General features: G+C 50.8%; 1 protein-coding gene across 1 annotated transcript; it reads left to right on the top strand.

Moving 5' to 3' along the window:
* The first annotated feature begins 4,954 nt into the window (after nucleotides 1–4,954).
* LOC125622584 (ribonuclease-like) lies at nucleotides 4,955–5,425 on the top strand. The gene has a single exon (XM_048820686.2). The coding sequence runs from the start codon at nucleotides 4,955–4,957 to the stop codon at nucleotides 5,423–5,425; it is 471 nt and encodes a 156-aa protein (XP_048676643.1).
* The last annotated feature ends 9,001 nt before the right edge of the window (nucleotides 5,426–14,426 follow it).

Below are 14,426 nucleotides of genomic sequence, written 5' to 3' on the forward strand. Positions count from 1 at the left end.
TCTCTCGTTCCTCTCTTACGGGAGCTGGCGTCTGGGCAGACAGACTTCTGGTGGTCCCTCCCATCCGATGACAGACAAAAGTGAGCTCTGTCAGATGAGGGTTAATTTCCTCCCATGACAGTAAACAATTAGAGCTCACGGCTGCTTCTAACCAGGATTTGAACCCATGACCATGCACACGGTAAACAACGTGCACAGCCCCAGACTTGGGCACTCCCTGTGCCCAGCTAAACGGCTCTGTCCTAACCCGCTCATGGCCTCTCCTGGTGCCAGAGGCGTTTCCTGTACCAAGCAGCCACAACCTTGCAATGGAGATACACTGATGGTCTCTGTTCCTAGCTGCATGGCTTTACGTTTAGCTGGATCCAAACACACATTGCTTGCTTAGGCCCAGTTTACCAACCAATCCACATTGTCCTCTAGCAGTGACCCCGGCCCTTGTTATTTACCATCCCCCGTCTTTGCTGAAAACTTGATCTGTTTTTTCCAGTCCATTGATACAACCGGTCAATAGCCCAGAAGATCCACCTGGCCACAGGGGGTCCAACCCGGCAAGAGCCAAGGGCCCGAACCCTGACACTGTCTCGGGGAGAGGAGGAAAAATGAGGCCCCTGGAGCTGGGCATCGTCACCCACCACAATGGGGGCCCTGATCAGGTCAGGGTCTGGGCAGTGACCAGCACAACGGGGGCCCTGATACCAGTTGGGTTCTGGGCAGTGCTTGGCACAATGGGGGCCCTGATATCAGTCGGAGTCTGTGTAGTGCCTGGCACAATGGGGCCCTGATCTCAGTCGGGGACTGGAAAGTGCCTGGCACAACGAGCCCCTGATCTCGGTCAGGGTCTGTGCAGCTGTGACCCTTAGCGCCCCTGCATGCCACCTGGCAGAAGTCCCTCTGTTCTGTAACTCCTCTGAGGCCCAACACACTCACTGCCCCTAACAGGGTGCAGTCATAGTATTTCTCTGCAAGGTGTAACAAAGGAAAGCTGCACACACTGCTCAGTAACACCATGGCCTGACATAGGCACAAACGGTGCACAGAGTTATGTGTCTGTGCCACACAGATGGTCCTCACACGTGTTTCAAGGACAGACTTGATCTGCAAGTTCATCCTGACACAGGAATGTGGCTTTACCACTCTGACTAAGGCCAGAGACTTGGGAAGTTACATGTGCCTGAGTCAACAGGAAAAGCCAGCTGAGAGCCGGGTGAGGGAGCCGGGAGTGTGTCAGCTGATTGGAGAACAGTCAGCGGGGCTGTCAAGGTTCCTTCCCCACTCTGAACTCTAGGGTACAGATGTGTGGACCTGCATGAAAACCTCCTAAGCCTACTTTTACCAGCTTAGGTTAAAACTTCCCCAAGGTACAAACTATTTTACCCTTTGCCCTTGGACTTCCACTGCCACCACCAAACGTTTATCTGGGTTTATTTTTATTAGGAAAGCGTTGTTTGGAAACGTCTTTCCCCCCAAAATCCTCCCAACCCTTGCACCCCACTTCCTGGGGAAGGTTTGGTAAAAATCCTCACCAATTTGCATAGGTGACCACAGACCCAAAACCCTTGGATCTTAAGAACAATGAAAAAGCATTCCGTTTCTGAAAAGAAGGATTTTAATAGAAGTAAAAAGTAAAAAAGAATCACCTGTGTAAAATCAGGATGGTAAATATCTTACAGGGTAATTAGATTCAAAACACAGAGAATCCCTCTAGGCAAATCCTTAAGTTACAAAAAGACACACAGACAGGAATATCCATTCTATTCAGCACAACTTAATTTCTCAGCCATTTAAAGAAATCATAATCTAACGCATATCTAGCTAGATTACTTACTAAATTCTAAGACTCCATTCCTGTTCTGTCCCCAGCAAAAGCATCACACAGAGAGACACAGACCCTTTGTTCTTCCCCCTCCTCCCAGCTTTTGAAAGTATCTTGTCTCCTCATTGGTCATTTTGATCAGGTGCCAGTGAGGTTATCCTAGCTTCTTAACCCTTTACAGGTGAAAGGATTTTTCCTCTGGCCAGGAGGGATTTTAAAGGTGTTTACCCTTCCCTTTATATTTATGACAGGGGCAGAGACCTTTACCTAAGGGTGCCCGTCTAAGGGCAACTGGACTATAAGGCGAAGGGGAGAGATCCTCTTTGTGCCCATCACTCCAAGGGGCTGGCTCTGGCCGTACAGTGGATCCCCTGCCATGTGGGAGTGTGAACCTGAAAATTTGCTTTGGGTCAGTGTGACCTGCTTCAGGAGGGGCAATCCGGAGCACTGAAGACTCGTGTCCCCTTTTACCTGTCTCTGCCTGGGATGCCGGCAGGCCGCAGGGAGCAGCCTCTTCGCGTCTATGCATTAGGCAGTCCTGAGCCAAAGTTTCGGGTTCAGGAGCCTGCCTGCAGCGCCACAGCTGGCCACTGGGCCCCCAGCATTGGTTAACTCTTCCCAGCCCCGATTTTCCCCAGATGATGAGTTCTGCATCGTCCGTCCCTCTCCTGGGCAGCTCAGATATTGAAGATCCATTGCCCTCCCAACCCCCGGGAGGATCAAACCAAGTCTATTCTTTTAACTGGAGTTATCAAATGGTTCACATGAAACACAGCACTGGATGGGTTCAGATTAAAGATAAAGCAAGTTGATTTACAGATGCAGTGAGAGCTTTCAAGTGAGTTCGAGCATCGGGCATGAAAGTCAGGAAAGACAAGAGAAATGAAGATAAAATGCTTCCCCGCAGCAAAAACTTAACAAGCTAGACTTGGTTGAAGGGAAAATCCTTCCCACATGGTCCCAGCAACCTGGCAAACCAGATTCTCAGATCAGGATCAACTCCCAAAGCCAAAAAGCTGGTCCCTTTAGCTTCTTAGGGGACTAAGAGATGATCTGGGGTGTTTTTGCCCCTCGCTTTAATAGTCCGGTCACCCTCTGAAATGCAGTTTCTGGACAGTTACCCCTCGTAAAGGTCATTCCCACAGTGAGGATGGAGACATGGGGTCTCATGGGGACAGAGCCCCCCTTTCTTGGCAAAGATAGGCCATTTGACAGGTGAGGGCCCATCAACTTTGCTGACTCCTGACCAGAGGCGTGAGCTTGTGCTTTGTCTTTGTGAACCCAGTTTAGCCTGCCCCCAGACTCGCCTGGCAAACACGTTGCAATCATAATCTCAGCTCATGTTCATAACTCTGGCTATGCATTTCGTGCACACATTCCACATGAATATTACCCATCAGGCTGTCATTACTCTTTAAATGCTACCTTGCATGGAATCCTTGGCATGGAGATTATTACAATAAATGCAGGGTGTGAACACGGGGACTCAGGGTCACACTGAGGTGCTTAGCTATGGGTTGTCGCTGGCTGAAGGCAGGTTGAGTCACCAAGAAGAGAGTTTATACTTGTGGTTTATCTGTGATCATTTTCTGTCTCTATTCTCTTTGCTATGTGGCACTTGAAGCTCTGTTCTTTAGTCCTAAATGTACCCTGGTTTTGTTACAAATTCATCTCACTGCCCCTAACACTGCCACAGTATTTCTCTGCAAGGCACAGCAAAGGAAAACCGGTGACACACTGCTCAGTAACACCATGGTGTAACGTAGGCACAAAAGGTACATAACGAGGTATGTGCCACACAGATGGTCCTTGCATGTGTTTCAGGGACACACTTGATCTACAAGTTCATCCTGACACAGAAATGTGGCTTTACCACTCTGACTAAGGCCAGAGACTTGGGAAGTTACATGCGTCTGAGTCAACAGGAAAAGCCAGCTGAGAGTCGGGTGAGGGAGCCACGAGTGTGTCAGCTGATTGGAGAACAGTCAGCGGGGCAGAGACCTTTACCTGGCCCGTCTAAGGTCAGTTGGACTATAAGGAGAAGGGGAGAGATCACCTTTCTGGCCACCACGTGAGGACAGAGCAGCTGGGTCTCTCTGAAGCTTTGCATAGAGGGTTCCTAGCCACGTGGGAGAGGGACACCGAGAAGTCACATTAGGTAGGACAGGGAGCTTCGCTGTGGATTCTGGCTGGCTGAGGGCAGGTTGAGTCACTGGGGCTGGAGGTCGTATGTGTGTCTTCTCTGTGGACATTTTAGCCTCTGGTCTCTCTGCCTCATGGCACAGAAAGCTCTATTCTTTAGTCAGGACTGGACCCTGGTTCGTTATAAATGCATCTCAGTGCTGTGATATTGAAGGGAAGGGTGAGGACCCAGCAGAGCCACCAGGCTGGCCATGTCCTGGCTCTTTGGGGGTGGCGGCCTGGGTGATTTCTCTGCCTGTCCAGGCTGCCTGCTGCAGGGAGATGCTTCTGAAGAGCTGGGGAACTGGAGAGCCCCAAGGGCTACCTGTAAAGCAAGGCCAGGGTGTGCCAGGACCAGAGGAGTGTGCCGGGCCACCCAGCCGACGGGAGAGGCAGGGAGCAGACTCATTTTAGCAGCTGCAAATCTCTCTTGCTTTGAGGCAGGGGGGTGACGCGGTGATTTACAGCTCCGGACACCTGAAGAAACATCACAACAGCACCCAGTACAACAGGAGCCCTGATCTCAGTTGGGGTTCGGGCAGTGCCCGGCACAATGGGAGCCCTGATATCGGAGGGGTCTGTGCAGCACCCGGCATAATGGGGGCCCTGATTTCAGGCGGGGTCTGTGCAGCACCTGGCACAACAGGTACCCTGATCTCAGACTGGGTTAGGGTGACCAGATAGCAAGTGTGAAAAATTGGGCCAGGAGGTGGGAGGTAATAGGAGCCCATATAAAAAAAATCCCCAAATATCGGGACTGTCCCTATAAAATTGGTACATTGGGACACCCTAGTTGGGGTCTGTGCAGCACCCGGCACAACAGGGGCCCTGATCTCTGTCGGGATCTGGGCAGTGCCCAGAAGGTTCCGTGGAGAAGGCAGATCCCCACCCTGCACTGTCTCCATCCATCTCCTCCCTCTTTCCCCACTGCAGGTTGATCCAGGGACAGACTCAGCCATGGCCCTGAGGGGAACCCGCCCCACACTCCTGCTGCCCCTCGTCCTGCTGGTTGCCAGTCTGGCCCTGGCCCAAGAGGAGTCACGTTATGAGAAGTTCCTGAGGCAGCACGTAGATGCCTCCGACCCCAGCCCTCCGGACGCCCGGCGCTACTGCAACCTCCTGATGCGGCGCCGGGACATGGCCACTGCCCACAAGTGCAAACACCTCAACACCTTCATCCACAGCAGCGCCAACCAGATTCAGCCAGTCTGCGGGGATGGGGGGGAGCCGGCAGGAGGAGACCTGCGCCTCAGTGAAGACCCCTTCCCCCTCACCGTCTGTGAGCTCCAAGGAGGAGCCGATCCCCCCGACTGTGACTACAGCGGGTCCAGTAGCACCAGCAGGATCGTCATTGCCTGCGTTGATGGAGAACCAGTCCACTTTGAGACACAGGTTGAGAGTCAGGCAGGGGAGGGGAATGAGCTGTGATCCCTCTAAGGGACACTGAGTCCTCCCACCAAGTCCTGCATCCAAACCCAGACCTTACCAGGATCAACCCCCGAATCCTCCTTCAATCCAGCCTCCAACCCCCCTCAGATCCCCTCCCAAATCCCCCTCAGATCCAACCTCCAACCCTCCTCAGATCAACCGCCGAATCCCCCTCAGATCCAACCTCTGACCCTCTTCAGATCAACTGCCAAATCCCCCTCAGATCCAACCTCCGACCCTCCTCAGATCAACCGCCGAATCCCCCTCAGATCCAACCTCTGACCCTCTTCAGATCAACTGCCAAATCCCCCTCAGATCCAACCTCCTACCCTCCTCAGATCAACCCCCGAATCCTCCTCAGATCCAACCTCCGACCCTCCTCAGATCAACCGCCAAATCCCCCTCAGATCCAACCTCCGACCCTCCTCAGATCAACCCCCGAATCCTCCTCAGATCCAGCCTCTGACCCTCCTCAGATCAACCGCCAAATCCCCCTCAGATCCAGCCTCCGACCCTCCTCAGATCAACCCCCGAATCCTCCTCAGATCCAAACTCCGACCCTCTTCAGATCAACTGCCAAATCCCCCTCAGATCCAACCTCCTACCCTCCTCAGATCAACCCCCGAATCCTCCTCAGATCCAGCCTCTGACCCTCCTCAGAACAACCGCCAAATCCCCCTCAGATCCAGCCTCCGACCCTCCTCAGATCAACGCCCGAATCCTCCTCAGATCCAGCCTCTGACCCTCCTCAGATCAACTGCCAAATCCCCCTCAGATCCAGCCTCCGACCCTCCTCAGATCAACCCCCGAATCCTCCTCAGATCCAAACTCCGACCCTCCTCAGATCAACCGCCGAATCCTCCTCAGATCCAACCTCTGACCTTACTTATGTGCCAACTCTCTGGGGCAGGCCTGTCTCTTTGTTCTGTGTTTGTGCAGTGCCAGGCACACTGGGTTGCTGGGCAACTGCAATATGGATAATGATAATAATAATAATGGGCACACTGGGTGCAACTGCAATATGGATAATAAACCAAGGAGTTTTATGGACAGTCCTTCCATATTGGGGTTTGACTCCGGTTTTGTCATTAGCCCAGACTAATGGCTCAGGTGTGGGGGGGGGGTTTCCAAATGGGATCTGAATGCCCAGCTCCTATTAACTTCCCAGAAGCGCTGTCTCTTCCCAGTCTCTGGTCTGACTGAGAATTAGAAGTGGAAAATTCTCAGCGACAGCCAAGCAGCCACATCCATGCTCAGGCTTGAGGAACGCGGCCTGCTATTCAGAAGCACCAAGCAGCCAAAACTTCTGCTGACCCAACAGGAACGTATGGAGCCCAGCAGCTCTGGAAAATGATGCTCAGGAAGTTTTCTCACCAGGCTTCCTCAGGAATTTGAACCCAGGAGTCCCAATATACCAGCGAACCTGCAAGAATTGAAACTTTAGGAAATGGTCCTAAGCCTTAAATTTTCTGTCCCAGTCTCCCTAGTTCCAGTTCTTGGCCCCACCTCCGTTTCCAGTAGCCAAATGGTACTGTTGCTTGAATAAAGTCATTATTCATTACAGACCCCCTTGAGGACCTAATCAGAAATGAACCCGAATGCTGCTTGATCTGCAAGGAGGCCATGTCTCTTCAGGCTCTGCCATGGTGGTTATAATTCGGAGCCCCCTGAGATGTGGCCATGAGGGTTTTGGGTGAACACCCCCCTGAACTTCCCCATCCTCCTCCCCCAGTGGTCAACCAGTTACATCAGTGTTGCCAATTTAGTGGTTTTACAATCCCCAACCCATACATTTGAACTCCCCCTCGTATTTCAATCCCTGGGGAAAACACTAGTTTGGGCTGAATCCTAATTCTAAGAGGTGAAAACTTTATGCACCGAGTTTAGCTAAAGTTTGTGGACAGAAGACCATGGTTAATTGCTGCTAGTAGGAGTCATTCAGCCATGCCTAGAGCATAGTAACAGATTTCAGAGTAGTAGCCATGTTAGTCTATATCCGTAACAAGGAAAGGAGGACTTGTGGCACCTTAGAGACTAACAAATATATTAGAGCATAAGCTTTTGTGAGCTACAGCTCACTTCATCGGATGCATACAGTGGAAAATATAGTGGGGAGATTTTATATACACAGAAAACATGAAACAATGGGTGTTACCATACAGACTGTAACAAGAGTGATCAGGAAAGGTGAGCTTTTACCAGCAGGAGAGCAGGAGGGTGGGAGGGGGGAAACCTTTTGCAGTGATAATCAAGGTGGGCAATTTCCAGCACTTTACAAGAACAGTAGGAGGGGAAATAAACAAGGGGAAATAGTTTTACTTTGTGTAATGACACATCCACTCCCAGTCTTTATTCAAGCCTAAGTTAATTGTATGCAGTTTGCAAATTAATTCCAATTCAGCAGTCTCTCGTTAGAGTCTGTTTTTGAAGTTTTTTTGTTGAAGAATTGCCACTTTTAGGTCTGTAATCGAGCGACCAGAGAGATTGAAGTGTTCTCCGACTGGTTTTTGAATGTTATAATTCTTGACGCCTGATTTGTGTCCATTTATTCTTTTACATAGAGACTGTAGGTGCTTAACAACTCAGGTCTGGAGCTCCACAGCCAGCTGACAGTCCTTTGGTATGTCTACACTAATCCCGGGCACTGATTCAGGTTTGAGCCATGCCCTCCTTCTGTCCACACACAAATGAGCTGGCATGACCAGGTGACGACTTTCAGTCTTCACAGGGGAAAAACAATGCTCCTTAACCAAGAGCAAGGCTGGGGGTTCTCCTTCTCAGGACGACAGCTGAGCTGCAGTGCTGGCAGGGCAGGGAAGAGCTGCGGGAAGATGAGGCGAGACAAGCTGGGCTGGAGGACGAGCTGAACTGATCGTGTGTTTTATCAAAGCCTCTTTTTAGGAAACCCAAAAAGGGGACAAGTGGGCAGCGTACTTCACCCCGCTCATTATTGTGTCCCCAAATTAGTCACACCAATTTTGGTCTATTCATTTCTGGTTCCACATCTTCTGTGTTTCACCATGCATGATTTCAGCAATCCTCGAATGGTATCCGTGGGGCCTTTTTGCTTGGATGAATCCAGCTTCTTCGTGTGGGTCACTTGCACTTGTTACAACATTCAGCATTGTTAACGATTTGGCCTGTTTTTCATGGCGGATGTAATGTCTTACACACTTTCCCATACTCTTTACATTTGAGCTCCCAACAGGGGTATACTTTGTAGGCTCCGTGGTCACAACAGAGGTCAAAGAGACATGACTGCAGAGTGAGGCATGTGTAGATTTACAGACTGTGTAGATTTACAGGGGTAGTCGATTATTTTTTGTTAAGGTCCAAATTGCTTGGTCAAGGTCTAGTCAAGGTCCAGACTCCAGAGAAAATAAGAAAACAATAATTATAATAATAAGTACAGGAAAAGATTTTGGAGTCTGTTCAAAAGCATTTGGCAGGCCGGATCTGGCCCGCGGTATGCCTATTGAGTACCCCTAGTGTAGAAGGCTCTGCCAGCTGGCTTGTGAGACGGGGTATGATGCTTACTTTGGGTGTTAAGCAGTTGTGAGCTTGAGCTAGAACCGGTTGTTAAATTTAGAAGCCCTTTTAGAACCAGTTGTTCCGCGAGGGACAACTGGTTCTAAAAGGACTTCTAAATTTAACCGGTCAAAAGTGGCACCTTAGGCGCCGACTCCATGGGTGCTCCAGGGCTGGAGCACCCAAGGGGAAAATTTGGTGGGTGCAGAGCACCCACCGGCAGCTTCCCACCCCACCCCCGGCCCCAGCTCACCTCCGCTCCGCCTCCTCCCCTGAACACGCCGCACCGCTCTGCTTCTCCGCTCCCCCACCCCTGGCTTCCCATGAATCAGCTGTTCGTGCGGGAAGCCGGGGCGGGCTGAGACGCAGATGGCGGCTTCGCCCTCAGGCCCAGGGAGGCAGAGGTGAGCTGGGGCGGGGGGGCGCGAGGAGGGCCACCCGCACCACAGCAGGTAACCCGGGGGAGGCGCGCAGGGGAATCGCTCCTCGCCCCAGCTCACCTCCGCCACCCTCAGCCGGAGTGGGAAGCTGCCCCCTGCTTCTCAGCCCTCCCTGGCTTCCCGCCAAACAGCTGATTCACAGGAAGCCGGGGGGGTGGAGAAGCAGAGCGGGGCGGTGCATTCAGGGGAGGAGGCGGAGCGGAGGTGAGCTGGGGCCGGGTGTGGGGCGGGGCAGGGAGCTGCCGGTGGGTGCTCTGCACCCACCAAATTTTCCCCATGGGTGTTCCAGGGCTGGAGCACCCACGGAGTCAGTGCCTAAGGCGCCACTTTTGGTGTGATCAGTGGGGGGAGCAATTGCTCCCCCTGCTCCCCCCTAGCTACGCTACTTCACCCCTAGGAGCCAGAGGGACCTGCCGGATGCTTCCTGGGAGCTGCCCCAGGTAAGCACCCCCAGGACTCCCCACCTCACCCCCCCGGCAGGTCCCTCTGCCTCTTAGGGGTAGGGTAGGCACCCATGACGGTGGCCCATGAGACCCTCCTGCCCAGTTCTGGGGGCAGTCAGGGAACAGGGGAGGGGGCTGGATGGGGCAGGGGTCCTAGGGAAGAGTCAAGGGACGCGGGGGGTTGGATGGGGCAGGAGTCCAGGGGGGCATGGGTGGGCAACGACCCCCTCGTGGGGTGAGGAGGGAACCAGTTGTTAAGATTTTGGCAGCTCATCACTGGTGTTAAGTGGGTCAGGGTTCCAATCCTGGATCAGACCTGTTTTGCAAAGAGGCTAGGTTTGGGAAGAGGAGCAGACATGCTTGGGCAGCAACCGTTGCTAATACGGGATGAAGAGCGCTGGAGAGGCTGAGCGTGGGTTAGAAAGTCCTGCTTTAATTGGTGAATATATTGAGTGCCTAACTCTAAAGCTGGTTTGAAAACAACTCGTGTAAATCAGTCCCGTCCCCCTGCCCTTTACACCAAAGTCTGTGAAACCCCCTCACACAGGGAGCAATTGGCAGCAGTGGGATTTGAACCCACACCTCTAAAGGCACAGCCACCCAGCCCCTCCCATCCCCAACTCTGCTCCGGTCCTGCCCCGAGCCGTGTCCTAGGCTCCTGGCCCAACAGCTGGCCTCTTCCCCAGCCTCGGCGCGGTTCCACTCCTGCCCCAGCCTCAGCCCCTGGCTGCAGACTCACTTCTGGCCCTAGAATCACCCCCAGCTGAGGCCCCAGCCTCGGACCCCTTACCCTTGTCTGTTCCCCCAGACACACCCCGGAGTCATGGCCCTGGTCCTGGTCCCAGTCCTGGCTCCGGGGGAGCAGGGGCCATGGACAGAGGTAAGGGGGGCGCAACCCCCAAAGTTTGGGGACCACTGTTCTAGCACATCCTCTCTCATTCATCTCCTTTTACAGTCCCTGCCTTTTCCATCTCCCTTCATACAGACCTCTCCCGCTCTGCTGCCTTGTCTCAGAGCCCTCTCTGCTGGCAGCTAGAGATTGTCCTTAGTGACAAATAACACTATTCAGTCTTTAATAAAAAATCTGGCAATAGCCCGAGGGAGCAGAGCTGGGGCTCTCCTATCTCCTGAGTCTCTGAGAAACAAACCTGAGCACAGGCCCTTGATGGGATGATGGAGAGGATAAGGAGCAAAGAACTGGATTTGACAGACTAAAAATTAACTAAAGGAGCGATACGATCTGTTGATTACACAGAAGTAACTGTACTAACATTGAGTATCGAGTCCAGCCCAGTATCAAAGGCGAATGTACAATAAAATGATTAACTAAGTCTAAAGAAATAGGATTACAAAGTCACTCTAAGTCCTCAGGTCACCTCAACAACAGGACAATGTTGTTCAATTCGCCATTTATGAAACAAAATCCCTTGGAAGAATGATTGAAAAGAAGCCAACCCTGGACGGAGGCAGGGAAACTCTCCACAGCCTTAGTACTGCTCAGCCACTATCCTAACGAAGCTGAGCAGGATGTTGTGGGTAACTAGAGATGGGACAGAGCCATCTGACAGGTTGAGGCTGAGCTGTCAGCCTGATCAACATCCAGTGGCAGGGAGTTCTGTGGGCTAATGTCAACACCAGATAAACCCATGAGAGGCGGAGCCTGCAGGGCAGAGCCAGCTATAAAAGAGCCAAAGAGTGCGGAGTGACACAACCCTGCTCAGAGACAACATGATGTCTGCTGTGGGGGGCTAGTGGCCTGAGTCTCATGGTGCATGTGAGAGGCGTGGGGTCCAATCCCAGATGAGCCCAGCAGTGCTAGTTTTTCAAATTGCCTTTAGGAAGCAGCTAGATCTGGGACAAGGTGCAAACAGGGGTGGGTGAGCTCAGTTGTGAAGGTGGGATAAAGAACTTTAGAGGGGGCCTGGCACCTCTGGGCCTGGCAGTTCAGAGCCCCGACCCCTCCAGGCCTGGCACTTCAGAGACCTGGCATCTCCAGGCCTGGCAGTTCAGAGCCCCAGTTCATGTGGGCTTGGCACATCAGTTATAAAAGTAAAAACATTGTTTGAGCCCCAGCACTTCTTTCATTACAAATTAAGCACTGGTGAAATCCCTCCCAAGAAGGGTACATGGCAGTACACAACCAGCTGCAGAGGTGAACTGTTCTCTGGTTAGTGGCCCAGTGGTTAGCTTCTAGCTCTGGACATAAGATGTTACAGATTCAAATCCTGCATGACTTAGATTTGACACACTGGTTTGATGTCCTCTTGTTCTTGTGTTAAAAAAGAGAGGTTCCAATCGATCTCCTCTAGGCAGTTAGTCATGTCACGTCCCCTTTCAATTGTCTTGCTTTACAGGGCCAGCATTTTTAATCCTATTTGTACAGACATCTCTGCAGCCCTGTTGCCTTCTCTCTGAGCAACTCCTCTCTGGTAGTAAGTAGAGATTATTCTTCAGTGACAAATAGCACTGTCAGTTTTTTAATGAGAATCTGGCACGAACCAGAGGGAGCATGATCGGGGCTTTCCTGTCTCTGACTACCAAACCTGAACACAGGCCATTGGGCGGATCAAGGTATTTGCAGGCTACATAGTTCACTGCGTTATTCTCAGCAGAAGAGAGCCTGCCTAAACAGGCCTGCTTGCTTTCTCTTCTGAGACTAACAGAGTCTTTGCCAACAATTACGACTTACCACTCAGCACTTCCTGTGCAAGCCTATTCCATCCCCGAGGTCAAAGCAGTCCAGAGAAAACATATCAGAAACAACAGAAGAACCGAGACGTGCTAATAACCTCATGGATGTCACCCTGGTTGTCTCCAACTTTTGCTCTAGTGAATCCTTCAAATGCCCACAAGGGGGCCTCTTTTGTGCTGACAAGTTCAGAGCAGCCTCAGTACAAAAGTAGCCTGCTCATGGAAAGTCTAGTCTGTCCTTTGTACAGTTCGGGGATCTTTGATCTGGAGTTTCCAGGAGCAGGTCGCCAGTAGATAATGGGTCTCTCTCTCCAGGGCATAGCTTCAAAAGGTTGTGGAGAATGTGCATTTCCCTTCTCTCAGGTGCTTTCTAGGAAATCCACTTTGCATGCATTGTTGTCTGAAGCCCTTTCAAGTTCCTACTGCTATCCACAGATTGCACTAGTCATTCACCTGGAGGAATTACGTGCAATTCCGCCAGCACACACACACAATTTCCTTTGCAATACAATGGACTTTGAAGGGATTAAACTTAATTCAGTAATTGTCTTAGTCCCATAAATTTGGCTAGCATATTGTCAAACATTGTTAGATCTGTCAGTTTGTGGGCTCATATTCCCCTGTCCTGTCTTTAGGGAGTCTTGCAAACTGGTGAGTTACAAAAGGAAAACCAAACCCACATTTTCAAAATTGCTAACTGGGATAAACTCCAGTCTCCCACAGGGAATTATTAACTCATTGCTTCTCCTATGACTAGTTCAGGGGAAATAAGATCAAAGGGGACTTGAGGCTACTGGTTAATTTTGGTTTGGCTCTGTCAAGGCTGATTCCCCACTCTGGCACTTCGAGTGCAGAAGGTGGGGGCCTGCAAAGATTCTAAAAATTAATACTGGCCACTCCAGGCTTGTATTAAACTCCCAAGGTTACAGCTTTTCTCTGACCTTGAATTGGTAGATGAGGCCACCACCCAAATGCAAAACCCCTTTGAGACCCATTAAAGCACACTTGGGAATTCCTTCTTTGGGGTATCCTCAAGCCCTTTCATACCCCCCTCCAGGGAAGAGCTGAGGAAAAAAACCAAAGGAAATCAGCTATTGCCACCAGCTAATTAAACAACATGTGCGCAAACCTCTTAAGACACAAAAATCCAATTCTGTTCTTAAAAAAGGTAATTTTTGGGGTTAGCACAGAGGAGTCCACAAGCCATAAAGAAATAAATCTAATGGTGTCTTCCTAGACATTTCCTGATTTACTTACGTATCAGGGGTTTCAAATGAGTAGTTTCTAGATATGATACCTAGGATTTTTCATACCTGGCCCCAAGCTTCTTACAGCATAGTTACTCCCTGTCTGCCTTTCCCCCAGAACAACCACAGACAGACAAAGGGGAAGTTTTTTCCCAATTTTAAAAAGTTCTAGCCTTCCCATTGGCTCTTTTGGTCAGGTGCCCACTCCCTTCCTTTTACCTATGCATCGCAGGGAGACTTTTTAACCCTTTACAGTTAAAGCAAGTAGAGAACAGCTACTAAGAGGGATTTTATACCTAACCTGAATGGCTGGCGGTTCAAAAAAGGGAGATACCCCTGCCCCTGCCCCCCCCCCCCTTTCGTTTATCACAGGCTCATTCTGTCCCCGGAGATTCCGGTGCCCGCACTTGGGGATTCCAACCAAAGGAATTTAGCTTTGAAATAAATCAAAATGTTTCATTAAAATGATACAGGAAGAAAATGAAAATGAAGGAAAGAAAATATGATAATGTAAACTATACAGAGGAAAGAAATGGATTGAAAACTGTAATATAAGGTAACTAAAGGAGAGATACAATGTATTGATTACACAAAAGTAACCATACTGAGTATCAATTCTAGCCCAGTATCAAAGGTTAATGTGTGATAAAAT

Source organism: Caretta caretta, chromosome 13 (genome assembly GCF_965140235.1).
Source record: "Caretta caretta isolate rCarCar2 chromosome 13, rCarCar1.hap1, whole genome shotgun sequence".
NCBI lineage: Eukaryota > Metazoa > Chordata > Testudines > Cheloniidae > Caretta > Caretta caretta.